Genomic DNA, 25,927 nt, shown 5'->3' on the forward strand with positions numbered 1-25,927 from the left:
TGTTTTTAAGTGTTTTATTCAGAGCTATTCAATGTTATTGAAAAATATTTTTCACATGGAAGCTTATTTTTATTCAACATTGCATTAAAAAAAAAATACACACCCACCCTAATCACTGTTCTGATGTTCCTCTGACCTGATACCTTATGAATTTAACTGTTTTGCAGTACTAGCTAAAAGTCACTATTAAGAAGTAAGCCTCTGTTAACACTAAATGATGTATATATGCAACAGCCCACAGTGGTGTTCTCCTTTAGCACACAAAAATTTGACACCCCACTGCCTTTGTCCATACTTGCAGGTGGAAGACAAAGTAGAAACTCTCACTCGGGCCACTTCAGCCTCCAGAAATACCTGTGGATCCAGAAAACTCAGGTGGATACTCTGCATCAGCTGAGGGCCTGCCTCGCCATTGTTATATATCTGTAGGATACGATCCATGAAGGTCTGTATGGGCTGAATTAAGACTCCTAAAACGTGAATATAACACGTTATTTTTCTCTCCCTCCCTTGGCCATTTTTCCTGATAACCCTCAAAATCTGATTTGTGACTTAATTGGCCGGGAGTCTGATCCAGAGTTTCCTGAGACAATGTTGATGTTGATATTATCTCATCTGTTTAACACTGGGAGCAGTACAATCCCTTATGGGTCACTATTGTTAGCTACTCCTAGGGGGTTTTTTGCTGCTTTGTTGGTTTTTTTTTTTTAATCCCCTCCAGCTTTTGCAAATAAGTTTGGCATACATCAGTTGTGCTAAACTTTTGACTCACGACAAAGGAAGGAAAGATTTTCAATACACGGAAGCACCATTGTTTTGCATGTAACGTTGGATTTATATCTGCTTTGAAATTCTCATAAACTCACTGTACGGTCCCTTTTCATTTAATGTGAGCTGTCATTTGTATACATCCACGTGTGATGGATGCCCAAGCCCGGAATAGACGTTCCAGATCTCTGTAGACCTTTGATCTGAGTATTGCAACATCTGAGCTGGCTTAATAGTTAATGTTGGGATGTTGTCCTTCCTTTTAGCCGGGTCTTGGAGACAGAAGGCTGTATGACTGCAGTTAGCCCCAGTTCACCCTCAAACGGTGGGGAAATTCCTATGCAATTAGCCAGATGGCTTCGAGCCACGGCCCAGCAGGGATTCTCAGTCCCTTGAAAAACAACATACCGGTAGACTTAAACCTTCATCTCCCTCAGTAACTTCTCCCTGCTTGTCCTGCATAATTTAGCCCCAGATTGAATCTGAAGAATACCACACCTCAACACTGTTTGACATCGAAGGAGTTCTCTAAGCAATGGGATCGGGAACAAATTCGGTTGAACAATAGGGAAACAAACAAACTCACTTTTTTATTCATGCTGTAGGAGCTGCTGGCTTTTTTCTCTCCTTGCCAAGTACTTCATTCCTCCCTCCCTCCTTTCATCTTCCAGTACCAGTCTTTTGTGGTCATTTCCTCTGTTGATAAGTAGAGTCAGCTTTTTAAATTACCAGCACGTGGAATGATTTACACCAGCACCTCACTCAGAATGACCCATCTCGGAAACATCCCTGAAAACCCACTGTGCTGCATGAAGATTTTCTTGCCATTCAGCCCCCTGGATTTCCCCTGTAGAAATTTCCATAGAAACAGCGATTTCAGCAGCTTTCTGGGATGTCATACTACATTCAGCCAGTAGACACTGCTTTTCTTGATTCAGTACTGAGACCAGCACACTACAGAAGTTATTAGGTGACACACCATCAATTCACAGCATTTAGTGAGTCTCTTCAGCATAGCTACTAACTAAAACTTTTCCTCGTTTGCTTTGTCACACTGGAATCTCTTTTTAATCGTTGATAGCTTCACAGCAAGACATCACTGAAATATATGCACTCAGGATATGTTGGGGTTTTTTTCGAGCTGCCTTGCCACATTTGATAGCACAGTAATACAGAGCTTTTACTTCCCGTTAACGTCAGGAGTGAGGGATATGGATATACAAACTGCTTTTGTTTTTAACCATGGTGTTTGTACCAAGAAGTGTTTAGAATATTTAATGGAGAAATTTGACTTTCTCATTGCAATGAGCCTTCAGTTCTGTAATACAAATTCAGCATTAGAAAGAAACCAGGAGAACAGCATCTTTCTATAGTATTTACTTCTCTGTCTAAATTTCCTGTGTTGCTCCTGATCCTTTTTTTTTAGATACCAAAAATCACAGCATAACTTTCCTACACTTCAGGGCGAACCTGAAATTTTCATTTAAGTCAAACACTAAGGACATGTCAGCAATAATGTTTTGTGAAGTTGTTATATAGGCACACCACGATCACAAGTGAATCATCCCAGCTCACAATCCTGTGTGTCACTATAAGCAAAAATACACAGTATAGGAATAAGAAAACTCTGCTTGCGAATCTACAGATAACCAAGGAGATAACAAGTTGTTAAACCCTCTAAGGTTTTGGCTGTAGAGAAACCGTGGGCAGCAAAAATACCTTCAGGGACCTGGAGTTCATAACCCAGACTGCTGTGACTCTCTAATCCAGCTTTTTTAATAAAACAGGCCACATCACTTTGCCACGCTACATCCATGTAGTTTGAACTGCACCCTGTTTTGTTACAAAAAGAATCACAGATTACTTTTGGATGGAAGGGACCTCACCCTGCCCCTAATTTTATCTAACTTCACCTTCTAGTACTGCCAAGCTCAAAGACAGGGCACTCTTAAGGCAATTTCTGAACAGAGGTAATGACAGACTATGATCAAAGCACTCTTAACATCCTCTCTGGAAGTTCAACAGACTGTTATTTTGCTATATTCTTGAGCTAACACCAGAAATAGAGAGACCATCTCAGGCTCAGTTGCTAAAAGGATGAAAGCAGAAGTACTACAGCATCATCATCCCTGCTTAATATTTCTTTGTTTCTCCTTCCAAGGATCATGCTGTTTGTTAGTCCTCTTGACACAGCATCACACAGGGATCTCCTCTTTGGTGGGGATCCCACTGTATCACCTACGTTATTCACTATTCCCTCAGTCTTTGTATTATTTGCAAGTAACTGTGATGACTGTATGTTTCCTTCAAAGGTACCAACAAACATTTAGTAGTATGCAGCCAAGAAATGACCTAAGAAAGATCTCGTGAAAAAGTGTGATTGCAATTCCTCATTTAAAATTACATTTTGAGACATCCTAAGCTAATGCATTATCTGGAGACTGGATGGTCTCTGTATCATAAATCTGTATCCTTGATTCAATGTTGTGTGGTCAAGTCACATGCCTCACGTGTCTGAATGCATTACCTTTAGTAACCACACTTAGTATCTTTTTGATGCAATTACAGACCAATGTGACAGAATCTATTTGCTGCAAACCCACGTTGATTGGCATTAATTACGTTACTTTTCTTTAATTCATTATTGAAGCAACTCCTGTGTCAGCGGTTCCATTCTTTTGCCTGGGATCCCTGTCACTCTGACAGGTCTGTAATTACTCAGGGCATCCTACTTGGGGCCAGATCTAAAACAAGACTTTGGAAAAATTTTGGTACCTAACATTTAGAACTGCAATCTAAAAAAACCCTCACTGAGAAGCAGTTTGAGAATGAAAGCACACATGTACTGTCAAAGTACACGCTTACAGTTCTCCTTCTCTGCATACCCAGATAGTACTGAGCACACAGATGTCTAACAAACACTCAAGCCAAGGCTTACATATATTTGGGTTGTCGAAGCCAGTTCCTTCTCTTATCAGATATTAAGGATTTCCCAGTATTTGTCCAGGATACTGGAACAATGTGATGGTTTCCCTGGAGGCATGGCTTTAAGGATATTTGAAATTTATGGCATGGAGGGGATGCAGCTGTACCACACCTGGGCAGCTGGTTACCCTGTGGCTTGTATCAGCTTCAGTGGTTCTGGAAGGTGGTGCTCAGCAGGGTCACAGCACTCACCCAGCAAGTCCCATGCATCCCACAACTCCATGACCTGCTGCACTGCAGCTCCCAGCACAAATCCTTCTGTTTCTGGAGAGCAGACAGAAGCATATCAGCTCTCACTAGAGTTCCCTGCGAAACCTGGAGAAAAGATGCTGATACCATGTCTGAGGCCTGGTCCAGGACATTCACAGTGGGTCTAACACTCAGCAAAGCCCTGCAAAGACAGGGTGATATGGCTTACCTTTTGTGAGAAGGCCTCCTGACTCCTAGTTGATCTAAGTTACATCCTTAAGCACATAGCTGAGGTGTAAGGCACCCTGAAGTCCTTTTGCAGTTGTGGCACTGTTAAAAAAAAGAAACCCAAGATTCAAAGATTCACTAGGTCAAAGGGAGTGGGACTAAGAGAAAGCTGGCAGCTGCAGCATACTGGTTAAATCATTCACCTGGGGAAGGGGAAACCTGCAGATTCTGATCCCTGAAATGTCTATGCATTACATATGAAACAATATAGTTACTGGATCAGAGAGGCAAAGTTTCCACTTTGTTTCACTCTCCAAAGAGACAAATTCTTTTAAACCTACAAATTCTTCTGTAGATTTAAAACCTCCATAACCAGGCTGAGAAAGACATCAGCTGTGACAAAAACTTGTCTTCACACACAGAAAGGAGTGCAGAGAGACAATGCCATGGGGGTAGCCCAGCAAACACCCTGCCTTGGCTCCTCCCACACCTGTCTCAAAAGCCCATCAACAGCCCATTTCCACAAGTCCAAAGGCCACAGGGACACAATGGCGGACGAGAAAGAACGCTCAGATAGGAACTCAGAATAAAGGAAAACCTGTCCAAGCCCCTCCCAGGGCTGTCCCAGGGAAGCCTCAGCTCCAGGATGCAGACTTGAAGCCTATCAAGATGAGTCAACAGCACAGCAACTTTAGGTTGCAGCATACGGATATAGGACTTGTTACAGGATGCAAGGGAAGAGCATTTCAGAATAGCATAGGGCTTCTTATGGGATGCTTAGGGGAGGAATCAAAGGCAAAGAAAGAGAGATGTAGATGATTTGGGAAGGAACAAGTAACAGAAAGAAATGGATAAGGGGATAGAAAGACCTAGTTGTGTGTGTGAAGAGTTTGCTGGGCAATGTGCTTATCTGTCATGCACAGCCCATTCCCTTCTTCTTATTGAATTCCTTTATAACTTTTTTTCTGAGAGAAGGACTCCCTATTTTGCATGTATGCATGTGTGGGGGCGTCTGTGCCAGCCTCTAGTCAAGCCATGGCTTGGAGAGTCCACGTGCCTGGGTGACAGTGGCTGGAGAGACAGGAGGAGGTCCTGACTTAAATGTCATCAGCTGTACTAGGTGAGAGGGTGGTGTGCCCTGAGGGCCAGGGAGAGGGGAGTGGATGGTTCATCCCTAATGGCAAAACAACAGGAGGAGCTGGGTTAGGCTGGGATTACATACTTGACCTCCCTTTGGTTGGACCTGGGAGGGTGGAGTTGCACTCGCCTCGCCTCTCTTGGGCTGATGGATCTGGCCTGACTCCTCTAACATAAACACCAAATATTTCACTCTGTGGGAGGGTGACATGGCCCCAGACCAGCAGGCAAGTGGGTAAGAACAGATGTGGTCACTGCAGTGTTTTTTTGGAATAACTTTGCTCATTCTTTCTGACAAACAACTGCAAGACATACCTTGGAAAGATTATAGCCGTGAATCCTGAATGAATGAATATACATTACTGGCAGAAAAGCTCCAGATAGTTCTTCTGCCAACAAAGTACTAGGGTACACAGACCCTATTTTGAGATACCTGTGGCAAACTCCATGCACTGATGGAAAAGCACAGGCTGGCAAATGAGTTCTCTGGACCATTTACAGTGATTTTGTAAATTCTGGAGCTGTGTTTCCAAGGCCAGGTACCTAGGACCTGAAGTGTTGGCACATTACTTAATTGAATTAAGTGCCAAAAAAAAAAAAAAAAGCAATATATAAATACTGGCACAACACTTGCTGTCATCTGCTGGAATGGCCTCAGTGCTACAAATTAGTTATTTACAAATCAGTGTAAATGGTCCACAGAGCTCCTTTGCCAGCTAAGTTAAACAGCAGACAACTGAAGAGTTAAAACATGAGTTTCATCAGAGGCACTGGGCTCTCCTCAGGGCTCTGGGGGAGAATACTGATGACATGGTGCTCTGGAGATGATCTGTTCCCTGTTCTTTTCTCTGTCCCCACAACCCACATAGGAAAATCCTTTCTCTCTCTGCTGCTTATGAATTTTATTTTCCAACCACACCTCTAGCCCTAGGAGAGCTATTACTGGAGCCTTGTGTTTTTCAAACAGTTGATGAACCCATTATCTGAATTTCTTTAAAAGGAAGGGCTGCTAAAGGGTGGGTCCCAAAGCTGCACACGAGAGAAAAGAAAATGATGCAAAGAAAAAGAAAACACAAGTGCACAGATGCACTCCTAGCAACAACTCTTACAGTAATATAACAGTAAATACTTGCCTTTCCGCCTGAAAAAAAATAGACTCTGTGCAGATGTTTATATTTACAAGATACAAGTCATTTCTTGCAGTCTCTCCTCAGAGCTTTACCATTTAATGTAGCCAGAACTAGACATGAATATAAATTATTTCCACAGCAGTAAAAGTAACTCTAAAAATGCTTACCTGTTTTCATCGAGGTTACATCACAATTTTATACGTTTCTAGCTATGTGACTGACTCCTTCTGTATGTTTAAGAGCAAATTTAGCAAGCGGTTCACAAACATAAACCAAACTGTTTTCACTAGATTTGAGCCTCCAGAAGATTAAACTGTGCCAGCATTTTTTAACCCTCTGAGAAACCAGACACCAGGGAGATGCAGGAGCAATTTAATCTGACCTTACCTGACAGCAGTTCCACCACTGACAAACATAATCAGCTAAGCCAAATATTTAAACCTAAACAAGAGCTACCTCCTTTGGAGCTGAACAGCCTTACATTACCTAACCAGAGGATGAAAAAAGTAGCGAGACTGAGGAAAAGAAGCAATGTTTTCCAGCGATTTGGAAATGCATGGAGGTGTTTCATCGCTGTTTTTATCCTCATGTCTAAGTTTAGAGCAGATTTAACAGGACTGTCAGATAGAGAATTGCAAAGAATCTTTCAAGTCAGGGCTACACCGTTTATTTTTATCGAGATTGTCCAGACAACTCCACTGAAGATGGCTGCACAAGAAGCAGCATGATGGCTCTTGTTCTGCTGCACTACTTGTGCTCTGCAGGAACTGCAACTACATGCTGAAGGAGATCCCCCAAAAGACATGGGAACAGTGAGGAATGTGGGAGACATCACATGCCTTGGACAAGGAAAACCAGGCCAGTGAAGATCATTTGGGCTTTGAGAGAGATCAATAGAAAGCTTGAGGTCAGAAGCAAATCTGTGCTACTCATCAAGATGATACAGATCAGATTATTTCCAAACTTTATTTTATCTGAACTGTGCAAACTTTCAGTGAAGGAAGTGTCAGTTATGTCAATGAAATAGATGGCAGGAAAAAAAACCAACAACCACAAAAAAAACAAACCAAAAAACAACCCAAACCCACAAAAAGACAATCTGAGCAGCAGCCTCAGTTTTGTATAACATGAACTCCCAAATTATTTTTAATAAGCAAGTTTGCCTTTCCAAGCACACGCATGCCCTCTCACATCCTCCACTTTTCTGTCATATATCTGAAAACCAAACCCAGGGTTCTCACCTGAAGTTGGTCTCCACTTCTTCCTCCACTCCTTCCTGTATGTCCTGGGCTACTACCCCCATGATTTGTTGGCCCCTATTCTCACCCAGGCCCCCATGTCCTGGCAGCATTTTGAATGCTACTGGAAGCACCAGAAAAGGCACATCACCGTGATCATCTTGTCTTACAGAGCTGTCAGGGAGCAGCAGGAGCCAGGCTGCTCCAGGAGGAGATGAAACAATGGGAGCCAAGGGGGTTCATGCAGATATCAGGGCAGGCATCCTGCCAGCCAGTGCCCAGCCCTACAGTGAGAGGCAGGAGGAGGTCTGTTTTGGCCCAGATGAACTACAGAATCATAGAATCATTTAGTTTGGAAAAGGCCTCTAAGATCATCGAGTCCAACCATTAACCCAGCACCACCCTGTTCACCACTAAACCACGTCCCCAAATGCCACATCCACATGCCTTTTGAACACTTCCAGGGATCATGAGTCAACCACTTCCCCGGGCCGCCTGTTCCAATGCCTGACCACACTTTCAGTGAAGAAATTTTTGCTAATATCTAATCTAAATCTCCCCTGAGATAACTTGAGGCCATTTCCTCTTGTCTTGTCACTTCTTCCCTGAGAGAAGAGACCTGGCTACAACCTCCTTTCAGGGAGCTGTAGAGAGTGATCAGGTCACCCCTGAGCCTCCTTTTCTCCTAAAAACTCCCAGCTCCCTCAGCTGCTCCTCATAACACTTGTGCTCCAGACCCTTCCCCAGCTCCACTGCCCTTCTCTGGACACGCTCCAGCGCCTCAATGTCTTTCCTGGAGTGAGGGCCCAGAACTGGACACGAAGAGGGGAAATTTATGTTAGATATTAGGAAGAAGTTCTTTATTGTGAGGGTGGTGAGGCACTGGAACAGGTTGCCCAGGGAGGTCGTGGATACCCCATCCCTGCAAGTGTTCAAGGCCAGGTTGGATGGAACTCTGAGCAACCTGGGATAGTGGAAGGTGTCCCTGCCCATGGCGGGGAGTTGGAACTGGATGATGTTTATGGTCCTTTCCAACCCCCTCATCATGGCTGGGCTTTGTGAACGAAGATTTGGGGAGGGCTCTACCCACGTTTGACACAAGCATGCTGGTGGCTAAAAAGGCCAATACGAGATAGACATATCCGGTTGCAAAAGGCACAGCAGAAAGACTCCTTAGGTGGTATATTCTGCAAGGCACGATTCTTTCTGCATTGTCTTTTCTCCTCAAGGGTGATCCTGTGTGCTTTCTCAAAGGCATCAGCAGCGTTATAGATGGTGTGAGTCCAGGCCTCCCGACTGGAGGCCAGAGCAGACCAGTTATGATGATCAATATGGCCAAGGCTGAGATGTTGTTTCAGGGAGTCCTTGTATCTTCTCTTTGGGGCTCCTCTCTTGCAGCAGCCGGTGGCAAGTTCACCATAAAGTAAGATCTTAGGGAGGGGGTGGTTGGTCCTTCATCCTGGAGACGTGCCCTGCCCAGCACAACTGTGTTCTCAGCAACATGGCCTCAATACTTGTGACTGCTGCTTGCTCTAGAACAGATGTATTGGTCACATAATCTGACCAGTGGATGTTTAGGATTGTACGGAGGCAGCGCTGATGGAAGCGTTCTAGGAGACGCAGGTGGTGGCGGTAGATGACCCACGATTCAGATCTGTATAAGAGAGTAGACAGCATTCTGTGATTCTGTGATCCTTAGAGCTTGTTGGCCGCTATCTGTCGCATTGATTAAGTCTTCTTTCTAGGAGAACGGGCCTAGGCCGATCCTGACTCAGGACCGCTCTGACAGCCCAGGTTCGCAGCAGGGCGGGGGCGCCGCCCCTGCGGCCATGTCGGGTCATGGCGGCCCCGCCCTTGCCGCCAAAACCGTGAGGGCACCGCCCCGGCGGCCGCTCGGGAAGGGACGCGCTGCCCCACCGCGGCGAGAGCGGCCGGAGCCATGTCACGGCGCAGAGGCTCCGTCAGCCCCTTTTTCTGCTTCGTGCGGGACCAGCTGCCCGAGCTGCGGCGGCGGGGGCTGCCCGTGGCCCGCGTGGTGGACGCCATCCCCCACTGCCACCAGGCGTGGGCGGTGAGGGGGCGGCGAGCGGCGCGGGGAGGGCGGCGAGGGGGGCACGGTGTCAGTGCGGGCTCTCCGGAGGGTCGGGTCGGTGTCAGTGTGTTTAGCATTTCGGGTGGGCACCCTGAGCGGCCTCAGGTGGGTCTCGCTGTGCCGCCCTCCCCCTCGGCTGGCGGGGCGGCCCCTGGCTCGTGTGCCCTGGAGAGTGGCATCCCTGGCTGGCAGGAGTAGTTCCAGGGGATCCCTAGTTTGTGGTAGCTCCAGAGGATCCCTAGTTTGTGGTAGTTCCAGAGGATCCCTAGTTTGTGGTAGTTCCAGGGGATCCCTAGTTTGTGGTAGTTCCAGGAGATCCCTAGTTTGTGGTAGCTCCAGAGGATCCCTAGTTTGTGGTAGTTCCAGGAGATCCCTAGTTTGTGGTAGCTCCAGAGGATCCCTAGTTTGTGGTGTGGCATGGCTGGCGTGCCCTCACCTGGAGATCCTTCCAAAGCACGTGCTCGCTTGGGTGTTTGGAATCCAAGCTTACTGTGTCCTTAGGGAAAAAAAAGCTACTGGGAGTGTTTTGAGTCAGGCTTGGCACCCGTCGATAATGTCCTTTGGAAATGTAAGAGTAATTTTTTTACAACATGGAGTTTGTGGGGCCACAAGCAGAAGGGAGAGGTAGAAACCTTTTTATAACAGTTCCTTTTCCTTCAAGTCGCTGACAGAGGAAGAAAAGGCGACATACCTGGAGAAGGCTCGTAAGTGGAATGGAAAGAATCGCTCTCAGAAAACTGAGAAAGAGGTAAGAGCTGAGAATGGGACACCCTTCAGTAGCTAAACCAGGAGGGCGGAGTAAGTGGGGTTGGGGTTTGGTCAGCTCGGCTGCTGTGGAAGGTCCCCTGCTCTCCATAGCCTCCAGCCTCTGGAGGTTATGGCTGCTGTAGTAGTTCATACCATTATGAAGGTTGTCCAGATAGTTGTTCTGGCTTGAATTGAAGGGTAGAATGCTCCATACCTTTTTAAACCAGCACGGCTCGTTCCTTTGGGCTCTTTTACCCAGTAAAATGTGTTTCTCTAACATCCTACTTTGATGTTTAGCAGTGTTTTCCAGTGCCTGACTTTACAGTATTTTCTTTTTTTAATTTATAATACTGCAAAATGATATGACTTCTGGTCATAGGTTCGTGTAGCTTTTGAGTGTCATTAATTCAGGTGTTTCTTGCCTGATGGCCTGAGAGCACATCTTACAGGCGGCTGATTTGTTGTTCTCCAGTGGCTGTGTGGTGAACCAGGTCAATGAAATGTTGCAGCCTGTTCACAAATAGAATAATTGCACTTTGCCATTATTTCTAGGTTGGTTTGGTTATGAAGAGACTGGTAATGCTGTGGTGGAGGACAATATAAAGTAAGCAGTTAGGTTAAGATGAATGTGGTTGTGGTTGGAAATAGTGGTAAACACATCACCGCTTCTGCTGTTTACTGTCTTGAAAAGGTGTGTGTATCCCTTTTGTTTGTTTCTGTCTGTCTCTTTTCCTCTCCCAGTAGTTCCCTGAAGCAGAGTTTGGTTTAGAGTTTGAATTATGTGAGGTGTCAGAAAACTTAATTTTATTCCAGTCTTGGCTGGCATTGTAAAAACTTTTGTGTCAAAGGCAAGAGCTTGACTGAGTAAATGGATAGTACTGCATTTACTTCTTCATGCTCTATTACTAGATAATGACTGTGAACTATGAATTAGTGGTGAGGATAAATTTCAGGACTTTAAAACACTTCTGTGATGCTAGAGAATGGCAGAACTGGTAAATCTGGATTAGTTAAATTGGTCAGTCTAGACTAGTAGGGGGATGTTAGGCAGTGTTTTCTGATTTTTGGGGGCCTGCCTGTTAGGGAAGAAGCTGTTTAAAATATGATGATCATCATGTTATTTAGCAGGCTGAAAGTATGTGATTAATCAAACTCCATTTCTATATATCATAGAAAACTAAGTGCAAGTCATAAATGGAGGCTTCTCTATTTCATTCCACAAGTTGTAGCATTTTAGAAGTCTGTAATCAGCAAAAGGAATAGTTGCTTTACCAAAATAAAGAGCACCATTGTTACTGCTTGTCAGTGCAAAGAGGGAAATGTGTGTATATGAGATGCTGTGTGATCTCAGTTTATTTATCACAGCCCTATACACAGACAGCTATTTTGTGTAATGAAAGGTTGTGTTCACCTTTTGGAGAAGACCAAAGCTTACTTAGATGGGAATCATTCCTCATTTTGTTTTAAATAATTCAAACTGATAACCAGTTAACTTTGGCTGAGATGTTTGTCTGGAATCAGTGCACCTGAATGTGGATGTTATTCCCAATTTGGGTCTTGAATGATTGAATTCTGTAAGCCTGCCAGGTTTCTCTTCCTGTCCTATTAAAAGCTTATTGTTCCTGAATGGATTTTCAGTGTTTATGGGAATGCATACCCCTCTTCCTTGCTCTCTGCTGGAGCAATCTGATGGCTTCCTTGTGGCTCTATGAGCTTTTCATGAATTTGTTTCTGCCCAAAGGCAACTAACACATGTGCCATGGGCTTTTATTCATAAACCTTAGGGGGGAAAAAAGCTTTTATTTCCAGTTTGAGGAGTTCCTTGCCTGTGATAAGTGGTTGAACCCAAGAAATTATTTTTTTTTTTAATTACAGTTGCAAACTTAGCTGTAGTTCTTTAAAGCTGTAGTGAGTTGACAAAGGTACTGAAGAGAAATATTGCCTTCCTGGCTTGAAGGTATACAGGCACTTTTATATAAACTGCAGACTTATTGCACCTAACCTGTAATTGTTGTAGTGGATGTTACATTTTCCTCTGATATAAGGAGGTGAAGGACTTTATTTGGGGTGAGACTCTTTGTGATGTTGGTTGTTTTTTGGGTTTTTTTAAACTTTCTCATCTTTTCCAGACACATAATCTGGGTGATCCAGTTCCCGCTTCTCTGACCAAAAAGATGCCCAGTGTTACTTCTTTGCCAGATGCCCTTGCTGTGTCTTGGAATAATGATGAGGGTATGGTAATCTTAAAGCCATTGATCCTCCTAGATGAAAGTTTGCCTTCTGTGGATGTTCTCAGTGGTATCTATAGAAAGGATGTTTACATTTAGCTAATAGCCAGCTGTGTCAACTGCTCCTTTGTTTTAAAGTATTTTACTACTGCTCTACAAGGTAATGTACAGTGAAGTCATGGAAAATGCCCCTTTCCCCCCAAATTCCTAAGAATTCTGTCTTCTGTTTTTTTAGCTTGATGGGAGTATGGCCACTAATAGTTTCTTAACAGTTATTTCAAGTTTTTTTTAAGAAAGAAAAAGTAATTTTTCAAGTCCTTTCTGATTCTTTTTAAAGGGTGAGGAGTTATTAGATATCAAAGTTCAAGATTTGTAAGGCAGAGGTACTAAATAAAACAATGGCCTGGTCTCTTTGGGAGAACAGAAGAAAGGATGTGTACTCGTGGTGCCTTTATAACATCCTGACTTGCTTCCTTATTGAAAGAACTCTGGAAAATGAAACCTTCCTTATCTGTACCCCATCTTCAAATGGATTGTTATTTAGTGGAGCAAGAAGGAGTTTTTTTGATAGAGGGCAGAACTTAAAGATAAGGAATAAATGTCTGCCTTAAACTTCAGTGAGGCCGTTATGAGACAGTCACGGAGAGAAGGATTAAGGTGTGCAGTGAAATATTTTTTTATAATTGGGCACTTTTTAAATTAGTAAATGATAAATTTATTTCTTAACATTTGTCTTGGGTGTTCTTGCCGCTTTCTTTGGGAGCTCATTTGGCGGAGGAGAAGCAATCCTTTTAATTAGCTGACTTCTCATCTTCCTGCCCCACAAGATTACTACCAGCTCATTTAACTTGTGTAAGTTACTAAATTGAGCTTGTGAGGCTGCTTTGCAGATATTGATTTTTTTTTCCCCGTCCTTATTTTCCTTAAGTGCAAAGAGACCTATCCTTAAAAGGAATAATAGTTCCTGTTGGATTCCAGGCTTCTTAAAAACTTGTGGGTTTGGGGGTTGGCTTTTTTGGGGGGGTTTATATTGGTTTTTTGGTGGGTTTTGGTGGTGTGTGGGGTTTTGTTTGTTGGTTGGTTTTTTTGTTTTGTTTTGTGGTTTTTATTTTTGTTGGATTTTTTTTTTTTTTGTTGTTGGTGGTGGTTGTTTTTTTGGTTGGGTTTTTTTTGTTGGTTTTTATTTTTTCTTGGATTTTTTTTGGGGGGGTTGGGTTTTTTGTTGAATTTTTTTAGGGGGCTTTGGGGGAAAGGTTTTTTGGGGGGGTTGGGGTTTTTTTTGGGAGGGGTTGGGTTTTTTTGTTGTTTTTTTTTGGTTTTTTTTTTATTGTTGAGTTTTTTTATTGTTGGTTTTTTTTGGGGAGTTTTGGGGTTTTTTTGGGGGGGGTTAAGGGGGTTTTGGAGTTTTTTTGGTGGGTTTTTTTTGGGGTGGGTTTTTTGGTGGGGGTTTTTTTTTGATGGTTTTTTTTGAGGGGGTGATTTTTTGGGGGGAGATTTTATAGGGGGGTTTTGGGGTTTTTTTTGTCTTTTTTTTAATTGTTGAGTTTTTTTTGGTGGGGGTTTTTTTGGGTGGTTTTTTTTAGTGGGGTTTTTGGTTTGGTTTTGCTTTTATTGGTTGGTTTTTTTGCCTGATCTCTACACACAGTAGCATCTATGGAAGGTGTGCTAGGACTACTGATACGCCTGACTCTTGCATAAGTATTAGTTACCTTGTCATCTTGGAAAGATCTGCATGTTTTATTTGGTTGTTACCCTACGTCACTCAGTCATGTGCTGTAACCTCTGGAGGCTTGTGTGAAAATGGTTTTGTTCTTTTCCTTGCAGCTGTGGTTACAGACATCTTCTACTTCCTGGACATTTACAGCCATGGCAAGCTGCCATCCCAGTGTGAGCTGCGCTTCCTTCCCTGTGAGATTGGGTGTGTCAGGTACTCCCTACAGGATGGCATCACGGCTGATTTCCATCACTTCATAGAGCCAGGTGAGTTCCAAGAAAGCAGGGATGGCTTCAGTTGTCAGAACTGCAGGAAACTTCAAAGAGGGTGGAATAAATCCAGGAGGACCTTCAGATGTTTGTGCTTTATATTTCGTGTCAAGGAATGTTTCTCTTGATTGGACCTAAACACACTGTGCAATGTACTTTGTTTTTTGATATGCATAGAGCTGAAAATAGCTCTTCCAAAAACAGTTGTGGCACTTGAACAAGGCCACAAGGGAAGATGAAGCTGTTTCCTTCTGTGTATGAGAATTGGTGTGTAGCTGAGAGTTAAGGATCTGTCACTGTGGATGTTGGATGATGACTGTTCTTTTCCTCCTGCAGAAGCACCACCACGTGGTTTTCGGTACCACTGCCAGGCTGCTGGTGAGTGTCAGTGGAGAAAAAGAATGATATGCAAAGGTGTACAGTTATAGATTCAGCTTATCTGACCTGTAGCCAAGTGTTTTGTAAGTCTGCAGTTTCTCCTTCTGGGAACTTGTCAAATTTCAAAGAGAAGAGATGTCAGAGTGGCTTGTCACAGTCACCTTTTATATATTTCTTGTACCTACAAGTGGCAGAGCACTTCACTCAAAATGGTTTTGTCATTGGCAGAATTATTTGTAGCCTGTTTTCCTATTTTAATGCAATAGTAACTGCAGTATGTTGTTCTTAAATGGGACAACTTTTTCTGGCCTACCAAGCCCGTCTGAGCAGAGTGTCCTTCTTTTAATAGTCCTTGTGTGTATCTTCAGTGTAAAGTGCTAATTAATGACAGGGTATCTCAAAGATGCTGGTTTATACTTAAGTTATATTTACAACTTTATCTATATCAACAAAGTTAAAATGTTTATGCCATTGTTGTGTCTGGCTTGGCCTGCCCTGTTTCCCTTACGACTTTTAGTAATGTTTATAGATTCCTAATTGTTTCTGTTAGGGCACTTCCTCCCCTTGTGTACAGAGGGAACGAGCTTGGCTTATGTTTTCCTATGTCAAATACTTGGATAATGGCCTTTTAAAAGGGGCAGGAGTGTGTGTGTGTTTGCTCACAGCCCAGACCTGCCAGGCTTCTGCTGACAGAAGCAAGGTTTTGATAGCTCTGATCACAGACACTGCCAGTGGAGAAGAGGAGGAGTGTGTGCTTGTGCGTATACATATATGTATAGAAAAAGGTAGAAAGGAGGAGGGAGCTGTATCATTTAAGGAACAGGACTTTGACAACTTTTTGTGTTTGGTTTTTTTTTCCTGCCCCCCTTCCCTCTCCTCCATTAGGTGCTGAAACTCATAAGATCCCTATATCTGGATTTCATCTTCCACGTACTTGTTACGCAGTTGTCTTGCAGGAACTCCTTGAGTTTGCCCAGCCAGCCACAGGGGTCCAGCCTCGCTTTTTCTGCAGGGTATGGCCAAGGTCGAAGTAAGATGCTCTAAATCTAAACTTCTGCTTTCACTTCTGTTGGATGACTAAGAAGATACTTTGCTCTAAAACCTGATCAGTGTGCAAATGAGTGGGAAAAGACACTCATGTCCAAAGTGTCCCAGTTCCACGCAGGAAGAAATGGCCTCTAGAAGCTAATCTTTTTATAAAGCAGAGACCTGATTTTCTATCTTCTTATTTTCAGCCTGTACTTCTGGCTCTAGCCTACTGATGAACAGGATTTGTTGGTCTCTGACATTGTTTTGACTTAGGTTAAGGGCTTTCTAAGATTGGCTTAAATTAAATGTGCTCAGTAATAACCATACAACCCTGCTTTTTTCAAGGGATGTTTTTCTGGTTTTGTGACTCCTTGCCCATGAGAATACCATGTCTCTTAATTTTTGCTCAAGCTTCATTTGCCAAGGAGCAAAATAAAATGTTAGGATTCAGAGGTGTTTAAGCTTCGTAACAGGTGTATTATCAATTCCATTCAAGGCTTATCTTAGTCCTGAAGAAGGTTGGGAGGGTCAAGACCTTGGGCTCCATCTGTAGATAGATGGCTCTGAAGAGATATGCATGAAACTTGGTTCCTCTTCCAGATAGTTTTCAGGCAGAGTGTACATTCAGTCACACAAACAGTTTTAGTTTGGAGGTGACTTTTTCAGGCGTAGTCAGAAGTTCTTCAAATTGTCAGAATTCATACTGTGCTCCTTAGAGGTGACAGAAGTTTCCTTCCCTCCAGTCTAACGACAGGTTCCGAATTAGCTGGTGCCTCGGTCGAATGGCTACCGTAGCAGGTAGGAAATGCATCATTTTTGCCCTTCCTTTTCTCCCCCCCCTGCCCCCAGAAATAAGGGTTATGTAGTCATGGATGGCTGTATTGGTCTGAAAATCGTGTCTCAGAGTGTTCATAGAAGGTGGTCACCTACTTTGAGTGCTTCTTCCTCTTAGTTTCTCCCTGTCAGTGGAGAAAGCCCACATTGCTGGGAAGCCAGATTTTATGGAAAGTACTAATGGAATAACTTTGAGCTTTGATGCTACAGTAAGAGGCTGGGCAATAAACAGGGACTGACTGAGAAGTGAGCTGAGCAGAATGTTCACTGACTCTTGTTCTCCTGGCCTGGATTTTCACTGCACTGTAGGCATTGAGAGCTCTCTGCAGCTTTTTGCTGTAGAAGACCTGATAGTAGAACTGTACCTGAAGAAATTCCTAAAGGAGCCATCCAAGACATGGGTGTCTAGAAAACTAGATGTCTGCCTGTGGGATTTCTCCAGTAACACCAGGTAAGTTGGGTAGTTCTTTGTGTAAGTGTGTGTTAGCATGTCCTGGTGCTCTGTAAACAGCCTGTGTGCTGCTGGGCCTTCCAATCAGAAATGCTTCTTGTCACATCATGAGTACAACTGGAAATGAAGATTACTTTCCCAGAAGAAGTGTAAAGACAGGTGGCGTTTTAATGCTGAGTCTGAGGCCTAATTTAAAGGAGGGGGGTAAAAATGGGAATAAAATACATTGTAGCATTTAACTGGAAATCACAGAAGTGAGAAGATTCAGACTCTTAGAAGTGTGATTTGATGGGACCTGGCTGTTGCTATACATCAAATGCTTCATGCTACTGCTGTGATGAGGGACAAAGTATGTTTGCCACTGATATAAATCAAGTTCTCAAGCATAGGATTAAGCTAGATCCTATTTTTTTTTTCTTCCAGAAGAAATGTGTTTTATTACACAGCTGGAATCCTATTTACTCCATAGGATCTTTACTTTTTTTTTCCCCCCCCCTATGTCTTCAACAGTAAAGCTTTTCCTGCTTTCACATTCTTCTGTGTTGGTGCCAAAAGTGGTGTGTAGCTTGAAACACTGCAGGAGCCTATTGGGTGATGATGCAGTTAATTTAGAAATAGACTTTAACTTTTCCTCTGCTGAAGAACCAGTAATTTGACCTTAAATTTTAGTGAATTTAAAAAACACTTAAATCATTCTCAGAAGTCTGCTTGGAATATGGATTTCAAGACCCATTGGGTTCATGGGTGTCACTTTGTCTTTTTGTAGTCAGGTGGTTTTGCATTTCCACGGGTATCTTCACACTAGAAGAAGAGTTTAAGGAGAATAGAAAATTGTACTCTAAACCACACATTTGGAGAGGACAGTGACGATGCTTATGCTATGAGAAACTGTTTCACATTAATGGGAAACTTCAAATTGTTACCTTAAAATTCCATTTGTCTCTCAGGGTTGTCTTTTCTCCCTGCCCCCCACCTCAGCACAGAGCAGGTTGCCTGATAACCAGACTTTTAACTCTGCATAAACTACTTAGGGCACAACTATTGAACTCTACTCCTCTGTGAAATTTTCAAGGTACTACATTGTCTCTGTGACGAAAAGATAATATTTTTAATATTTACTCCTGTTCCATCTGACCAACTATTCATGTTGGTTCACAACGTAAATGCTTCTGAAATGAGCCTGAACTTTTGTTTCATGTAGGTGCAAGTGGCACGAGGAGAACGATATAATCTGCTGTGCTTTGGCATCCTGTAAGAAAATCGCGTGAGTATTGCTAGGGAGTCGTCTCCAGGATGATGACTTTTTATTCTGTCACTGTTACAGAGTAGAGAAGTGTCAGTTGCATTAGAGTTCACTGTTTTTCTTCAGAGGTTTACTGTATGTGGTGAGAAATTCTCAGCATATTCTAGTGTCTCTCTACTTTGCAAACTTTTGTACTGCCTTATGTATAGTGTAGAGTCGTAATGTCCTGTTATCTTTTTGGTGTGGAGAAGGGAGAAGTAAATAGGTGGGAAACGAGGAAATACCATTTGTGATCTCAGTCAGTAGTAGTAGCAGCACTTAGAGAGGCAATAATGAATAGTCTTTCATTCAGAAAACTCTGCAGGTGCTGCTGTGTGTTGCCTTTCACAGTTCTAAGTGCTGCATGTGGTAGTGTGGGGAAGCAGTTGTTTTCATTGTGTGTGTAGTTGTAGAACAGGCTGGTGGTCTAGGAAGGGTGCCTCTGCTCTGTGCATCTCAGATTGCTTTTGTTTCCCAGTTGAAGAATTCAAAATGCTGTCCTTCCATACAGCCCTCTTAGCCAAACTTTCCTTGTTTTCTTTTTTTCTGGATCAAGTTACTGCATCAGTAGATCTTTAGCCAATGTGTATGGAGTCCCACTAACAGCAGCTCACCTACCTCTGGGAGTCTCTCATTGTGATCAAAGCACAAGTACCAGGATTGTGAAACTGGATGCTGGTTGGCAGGTCAGATTCTTTCAGCTGATACCCTGATTTATTTCTAGTTCATTTGAGTGAGCTGTTTTCTCTCTGGGTGCTGTCCTTTGTGACTGATAAACTGGTGGGTTTTTTGACCATAATTCATGGATTTCGTGGGTGGTGGTGTATACTGCATTTTAGAACACACATTTCATTTTGAATGTTTATTTCTTCATACAGAAAACGAAAGCTGAGAGTTCTGGATATGACAGACCTTTCGGTGCTCCAAGTCGGGATCGTCGGTTTATCCCTTCTAATCGTGAGTTTCAAACTTTCACATTTTTAAGGGAAAAGAGATATTTAAACTTAATCCACTTATTGCTTTTTCAAATTTCTGGGTTTAAATGTTGCTTGTCAGTGGCATAAAGCTTACCCAGTTCTGCATGGGCTGTGCCTATTCCTGCATATGGATTTCACTGAATTTTGGAAGACGCAAACATGAAGAGCTGCCCTTTTCTTACTGGACACAATCTTAGAGTCAAAAAAGTCTCTCAAAATTTAGCTTTTCTTACAAATGTTGCTCTCTGATGTATACCCCCTTACTTTTCTGCTACATGAAGTCTGTTCTCATATGCCTAGGTGCTTTGAGGCCAGGGCCATCTTGGAAATACTCTCCTTGCTGTTAAATCAGTACATGTGCAAACTCATCCGGTCTTTGTTGCAAGTATTCTGTCACAACTCAGTTTATAAAACTGCTCCTTTAAAGATGTCTTTTTGAAGTCAGGAGTTCGTTACTGGAAGGCACTTGAGCTCAGTTCCTCTGGGCAGTTCATGGCTCACCTTCAGAGGAACAGGATCAGGTTTGCAAGATAAATAACTGTAAGAATTCTGAGTTTGCAGCTTACATTCTTGCTCATAAAGATCTGCTGAATTAAACTCTGAAACTGTTCCGCTTACAAATCAGGAGATCTTACGGTCTTGGTGTTTGTAGAGAGCACAACCTGTCTTAACTGTTTGTATTAGAGCTATGGAATAGCTTCAACTCCACAGCATATGAAGAATAATTCCATTAGTTTATGCAAGCTGTAAAGGCTGATTTGATTTGCAAACTGTATTTAATTTAATAGGTGATTCTCCATGTGGTGTGAAGACTCTCCTTGGTGTGAAAGAAGTGTCGTACAGGGAAGAGAAGTCGCTCCATTTCTGAGAAGTTCATCTGATCTATTCAAATATTTCAGTATTTGAAAATCTTTTTTACATTCAGGACTGATTTTCTTTGTTTCCCTAAGAAAACCAGTAGTAGAGACTGCAGTTTTTCACCTTGTGTGCAACCCTTGACAGTCCAAGTTCTTGTTAGAATGATAAAACTACTGATTGGATTTAAAGAAGATAAAAATCTTGTTTGTTATCTGCAGAAAGCCTTGTTTTGGAGGGACCTGGCAGTTGCATCTTTAAAAATACATGCCCTACTATTTCTGTTTCTTAATGAGTGGAGAGCAAATTCAAGATTGATTAATCAATATAATTGGGTTGGAAGAATTCTTTGGTGGCAATATGACTGTAAACAAGTGCTTTATTTCTTCTGTAATAACCTTGTCTTCTTCTGCATGTGGAAGACAAAATTTCAGTGTATAATAGTCTCTCTCCAAAAAATGATGCAGGGGGAAGCATTGAAGGTATGAAGGGGAATTTAAAGGTACAGTAGTCCTGAAGGTTTCTATAATTGATCTATATTTGAAGGTATCTATAATTTCTATAACTGATCAATTATAGAAATTTGAGTGGTCTTTCAAGGCAAGAAAGCAGACTTGATATGAAGTGTCTTGAAAGAAATACTTTGGCAAATTTATTTTTTCTAATTATGTTCTTATAGGCACAGACTATATTGTGTACATCACAAACAAGGAGAACTTTTAATTTTTTTTTTAAATTTGCATCAGTTTTCATTTTAAGAAATGCGTGTCCCTCAAAGTTACAGACTGGAGAGAAGTTCTAAGTGTTTTGGGTTTTTTTTTATTTTTTTTAAAAAGAGTATCAAATTCAAACTGATACATTTGGCAAGTTTAGCCTGGCTGGGTATATACTAATCATAATTATTTGAGGGCACATAACAAAAGTGGGAGACTGATTAACATTCTTCAGGGAAGTTAGTTGTTCCATTTTATGGAGGTACACTTCTGGGACCAGTTCCCAGAAAGTTGTCTGAGCCTTGTCCACGTGTCTTTAAGCAGTGGATTCTCAGAAATATGATCTTTTTTTTTTTTAGTTGTTTCTACGTTTTGTTCCAACAGAGGTCCAGCTTTGAAACACTATTTCCATGGCAACTAACTGTGTGAAGGTACTTATTTCATTCCTCTGTGAAGGTACTTATTTCATTCCTTCTAGGTACTGAAACTCAAGATTAGGTGGTTCATTCTGTTGAAAAGGAAAAAACCTCAACAAAACCAATGCAAACAAAACACAAAACCCAACTAAAATAAGAGGATTATTTGTGGATAAACTCAGCCATGCTGATCAGTGTGTCAAAAAAGGCCAATTGCTGTTTAAGTTGGAAAGCTGTTACAACTGCTGGAAGGCCAGTTGAGGCATTTCTTCCAGTATTGTAGGATCACTGAGGCATTTCCATTCTCCTTACGTAACTGTTTGCCCCATCACTGAATTTCCATGTATTATTCTGTATTTGCTTCCTTTGAGGCTGCTGTCCTACCTGCTAATTTTCACCAAATAAGAGACAATAAACCTCTAAGACTGAAATCCACCCCTGGAGCACCTGGGAATGTGGTACCAGGATGAGTGTGTCTATCCAGTAGTGCTGAAGGCTTCCCTGTGTTTGTACAGAGTTGTTGAAGTTCTGAGTTTCGTAGTTGACAGTTCAAAACATACAACTGTAATCTTTGAATTATTTTCGGAGTTCAGCGTTGCAATAAAAGCTTCTTGTTTCAATTCTTACAAAGAAGAGAAGCCTTCAAAAAGTATTATTAAAATACTCATTCAGAGTTAGGTGCACAAACCTGGGAACATTTGTTGTTATGCTTGATGTGTTCTGTGTCAAGGCTGGGATAAAGAATCTGAGCAGGAGTGGAGAAATACCGTTAGGATTCCATGTCATATCTGTACCTTATCACCTGTGACTTAAAATAGCACATAAGCTGCAGAAGATCTAATTATATGCAGGAGCAGTGGGCTGTTAACTGGAGCAGTAACTCTTACTGTAATAACCAACAACCTACAGTGGGTTTTTTTGTAGTGAAAACCACAAGATCTATATAATTAGAGTAAGTACGTTCACTTGATAACCCATTTAATACTATTATTCTGCATATATTGAGGGAGATCCCTAACAGCCACTGAAGGATGATAGAAAATTCTTTCATTTTGGAGCTCTGCTTCCCTGGCTGCTTTGCAGTTTGAAACTCTATTTGGTTTCTCAAAAAATAGATTCCGAAAAATAATTTCTGAAAATAAATTCTTGAAAAATAAACACAGTCAGCTAATGCTTCTCTCCATTAAATAAAGGAAAGTAAAGATGAGGGAAAGATGGTGACTTACAACTTTAGCACACCTCTTAAGTGCAAGGAATAGGACTGGTAAGGCACAAACTGTGGGTCACAACCAGGACAAAATTCTCCCCACTTGTATGACAGGATTCTCAAGGGGAAATAAAACCAAGCAAAGGCAGAATGGCCCTTGAGCAGAGTTTGAGTGATGCAGCCTGGGAGCTTTAAACATGTACTTTCCACGTGGTAAAAAGTAACAGTGATGATACTCTCTGCATGTGGGGGGTGTAGGTACAACATGTATTGAACTGGCTGAAGAGTTGGTTTTGTAAACAAGACACCTGATAGATTCTGTCAGACCTGACTTTCTGTCCTGTTAGTGTAAGTGCTCATTCCCATGACAGGAATGGGTAAAAATCATCCTGGTTTTACGTACATGTTGGAAAGTTACTTGGTATTTTTGTTCTTATAATAATAGTAGACAAATGGTTGAACTATGCATTGCTACTCTTTAAAGGCTTTGGCTGAAACAGTTGTTTGAGGGTTGTGAAAGCAATGGGCTGTGATGCCAACTTTGCTGATCTAGTGTGTGGCATCAGTGTATTGACTTCTTAATCACATTCTTTTACATTCTCTTCAGAGTAAGTAACTGATACTGAAAAATAAAGCATGTTAATACAGAGTAAGCAGCAGTTACTGGTTCTGTGTGTATAAGCTGTGAATTAACTGTCACTTGTGCATTGCTGGCTCTCCTTTCAATAAACTGCAGAAGCTAGATCTGTGGAAGAAGTTTCTGTTGACCACTGTCTCTGCTCCAGCATTCTCTTACATTCTCTTCTGGATACAGAAATACCTGGGTTTGACATCTTTACTTTGAATTTTGTTGTGGAAAGCTGATCTTCCCAGTAAAGATAAGGCAGAAGCAGCTTTATCCTTGTCCTTCATGACCTCCTCCCTATTCCCATTCAGATGCATCCACAGAAATACTTTTTTTTTTTTGCCCTTCACATGCTTCACCAGATTGAGCTTTTGGTGGGCTTTGGCTTTCCTATCCCCACACCTGCACACCCACACAGCATGTGTGTCTCCCCAGTTGCTTGTCCCTGCTGCCATCTCCTGTGTGTTTCCTTTTCATGGGTGAGTTTTGTCCTTTGGTCAACCTCTGCTTGTTTGACTGTTTATCTTGTGGGAGGTGGTACTTGAAAAATCTATAGGCTCACCTGGACCCCTTTTCTCTTCAGGACTGTATGCCACAGGATTCTCTCAAGCAGGTCTCTGAACAAGGCCTCTGAAGACTGCTCTGCTGAGGGTTGTGATGCTGCTTTTTGCTGTTTTCCCCCCTCTTAGGATCCCAAATGGTCTGTCAAATATTAGGCATTGGGCTTTGCTGTTTGGGTGCATGTCAGACTGGAGGAAGCAGTGCTGTGAGCCCTGATGAAATGGCACAGTTGGTGCTCATCCCACAGGGAGTGTTCTGTGACAGGTCCCCAGGAGTGAGGTCTGGGCTGAGTCGTACCCAGCTGGAAAACTTGCTTCCATTTCAGACACTCTGAGCAGTCACAGTCAGGTGGTGGTGTGTGCTGAAGGTCATATTCTTCTGAGTAAGTGTTGGGTGAATGAAAACCTGTATTCCAGGAAGCCTTGTCTCAATTTCCTTGCAAAACAGTTGTAGTTTTCTGTTCCTGATATCTCTAGGAAAATCTGCATAATTATCACAGAGAGCCTGCAGTTTTGGACCTGTTAGGATTAGCACTTTTAAGTTGAACTTTCTGATAGCAAGAATTCCAGACTTTGCCCAGAAGTGAAGTGACTCAAGTATATCTGTGAAACTGGGTTTAGTTTCTGGTTGATAGATAGAGGTAGATACTCATCATGCAGCTGACTGCAAAGGCTTTAACAACATCTTTCCATTTGGCAGAGTAAATGTACTGCAGTGGAGCAGGAGAAAAACAAGTTTGTTATCTAGTCTCTGTCCTCTTGATGACTTCTGCTGGATTATCATCCCTCACTGTCACCCTGGAATGGCCAGCCAATAATTTTTGTTCCAGTGATTTAGTAAAATGAAGAGATTGGCAAACACTTCTATTAGTCTAACCTTGTGTTATCTCTGCTCCCTTACTTTTCCTTGGTTCTGTGTTAGAAGCTCCCACAAACTTCTTTAATTGCCATTTATTAAATAATTCCTCTCAATCCCTATTACACAGGTGAAATGCAGGAGAGAGAAGTTACAAATTCCCTTGTGTTCCCTTATATTGGGCTGTAATAAATTTAGTACCAGTTCCAACACATCCAGTATTAATCTTGATGGTTTGATCATTGTACTGTGAACTTCATCAGCTAGAAGACTGTCTCTCCTGGAACAGATGATACAAAATAAATAGAAAAGGAGTGCTGTTACTCTAGCAACAAGAATGGTGAGATAATTAACTCTTGTCTGAATTGTGCACTGTACTGAATCTTGGAATGGGCTGTGGGATCAACAGCTCTGTAATGCTGGAAGTACTCAGGATGCTGAGAAGAGTGAGGAAGGCAGTGAGAGCAGACCTCTGGGGTTATGTGGGAAATGGGGAAGGGGTAGAATCCCTTAGGGAAGCTCTGTATAATAGAAGAATTCATTAAGGTTGGCATTTCGTTAAGAACAGTGTTTTCCAAACACAAGAGCAGTCCAGGAATGCAGGTAGATTGATCTGGGGAACTGTCTTGTCTTCACAGAGCTCTCATGGCCAGTCCTAGTGCAGTGTGAGGGAGTTAGAAACAGGAGTGGGCTACAAAGGAAGAATCCACAAACACTGACCACATCTGCAGGGATGGTGTTTGGAAAGCCCACGCTTACCTGGAATTGATGCTTGCAAGGGATCAAGGTCAACAAGAAAAGCTTTTGTGACTGTGTTAGCAGGAAAGGACTGGACAGGGAAAAGTCCTGGTGTTGAATGATGTGAGTGATTTAGTAACATGACTGGAGCAACACAGAGAAGGCTGAGGTGCTCAGTACCTTCTCTGTCTCAGTCTTTTCTGATAAGGTCTGCTAACTCTATACTCAGAGTTCCAGGAGAACAGCAGCAGTGGATGAAGTGAGTCAGGGATCAGTTGGGA

At 42.4% G+C, this 25,927-nt stretch overlaps 1 protein-coding gene and 1 long non-coding RNA gene across 9 annotated transcripts; one reads left to right on the plus strand and one right to left on the minus strand.

The window, feature by feature from the left end:
• On the minus strand, window positions 1-9,820 carry LOC135408312 (uncharacterized). Of its 3 annotated transcripts, none has more exons than XR_010427498.1 (3): window positions 7,679-9,820; window positions 1,355-4,272; window positions 1-470 (listed from the first exon to the last, which is right to left on the minus strand). It is a non-coding gene; the product is annotated as an uncharacterized LOC135408312 (long non-coding RNA). The 3 variants fall into 3 exon arrangements; XR_010427493.1 differs by having other exon boundaries at window positions 1,355-1,464; window positions 4,172-9,820; XR_010427488.1 differs by having other exon boundaries at window positions 1,355-9,820.
• Window positions 425-23,516, plus strand: MAEL (maelstrom spermatogenic transposon silencer). Of its 6 annotated transcripts, none has more exons than XM_064643498.1 (12): window positions 9,505-9,746; window positions 10,429-10,515; window positions 12,644-12,746; window positions 14,567-14,722; window positions 15,062-15,103; window positions 15,989-16,116; window positions 16,876-16,930; window positions 17,276-17,417; window positions 18,619-18,681; window positions 19,256-19,385; window positions 19,578-19,656; window positions 19,977-20,456. In XM_064643498.1, the coding sequence occupies exons 1-12, from the start codon at window positions 9,615-9,617 to the stop codon at window positions 20,021-20,023; spliced, it is 1,164 nt and encodes a 387-aa protein (XP_064499568.1). In that variant the 5' UTR covers window positions 9,505-9,614; the 3' UTR covers window positions 20,024-20,456. The 6 variants fall into 6 exon arrangements, with proteins under 6 accessions (XP_064499573.1, XP_064499568.1, XP_064499565.1 ...); XM_064643495.1 differs by lacking the exon at window positions 19,977-20,456 and adding an exon at window positions 20,465-23,516 and having other exon boundaries at window positions 9,600-9,746; XM_064643496.1 differs by lacking the exon at window positions 19,977-20,456 and adding an exon at window positions 20,465-23,516 and having other exon boundaries at window positions 9,600-9,746; window positions 19,578-19,626.
• Window positions 23,517-25,927: the final 2,411 nt, after the last annotated feature.

The sequence above is a fragment of the Pseudopipra pipra genome, chromosome 2, assembly GCF_036250125.1.
Source record: "Pseudopipra pipra isolate bDixPip1 chromosome 2, bDixPip1.hap1, whole genome shotgun sequence".
NCBI classification, from domain to species: domain Eukaryota; kingdom Metazoa; phylum Chordata; class Aves; order Passeriformes; family Pipridae; genus Pseudopipra; species Pseudopipra pipra.

Excerpts from the sequence above, each read along its gene's own strand:
- MAEL (XM_064643495.1), top strand. The coding sequence starts at position 9,615 with ATGTCACGGCGCAGAGGCTCCGTCAGCCCCTTTTTCTGCTTCGTGCGG. Across the intron at positions 15,104-15,988 it reads GTACCACTGCCAGGCTGCTG|GTGCTGAAACTCATAAGATC; the intron begins GTGAGTGTCAGT and ends CTCCTCCATTAG. Across the intron at positions 19,386-19,577 it reads AACTGGATGCTGGTTGGCAG|AAAACGAAAGCTGAGAGTTC; the intron begins GTCAGATTCTTT and ends TTCTTCATACAG.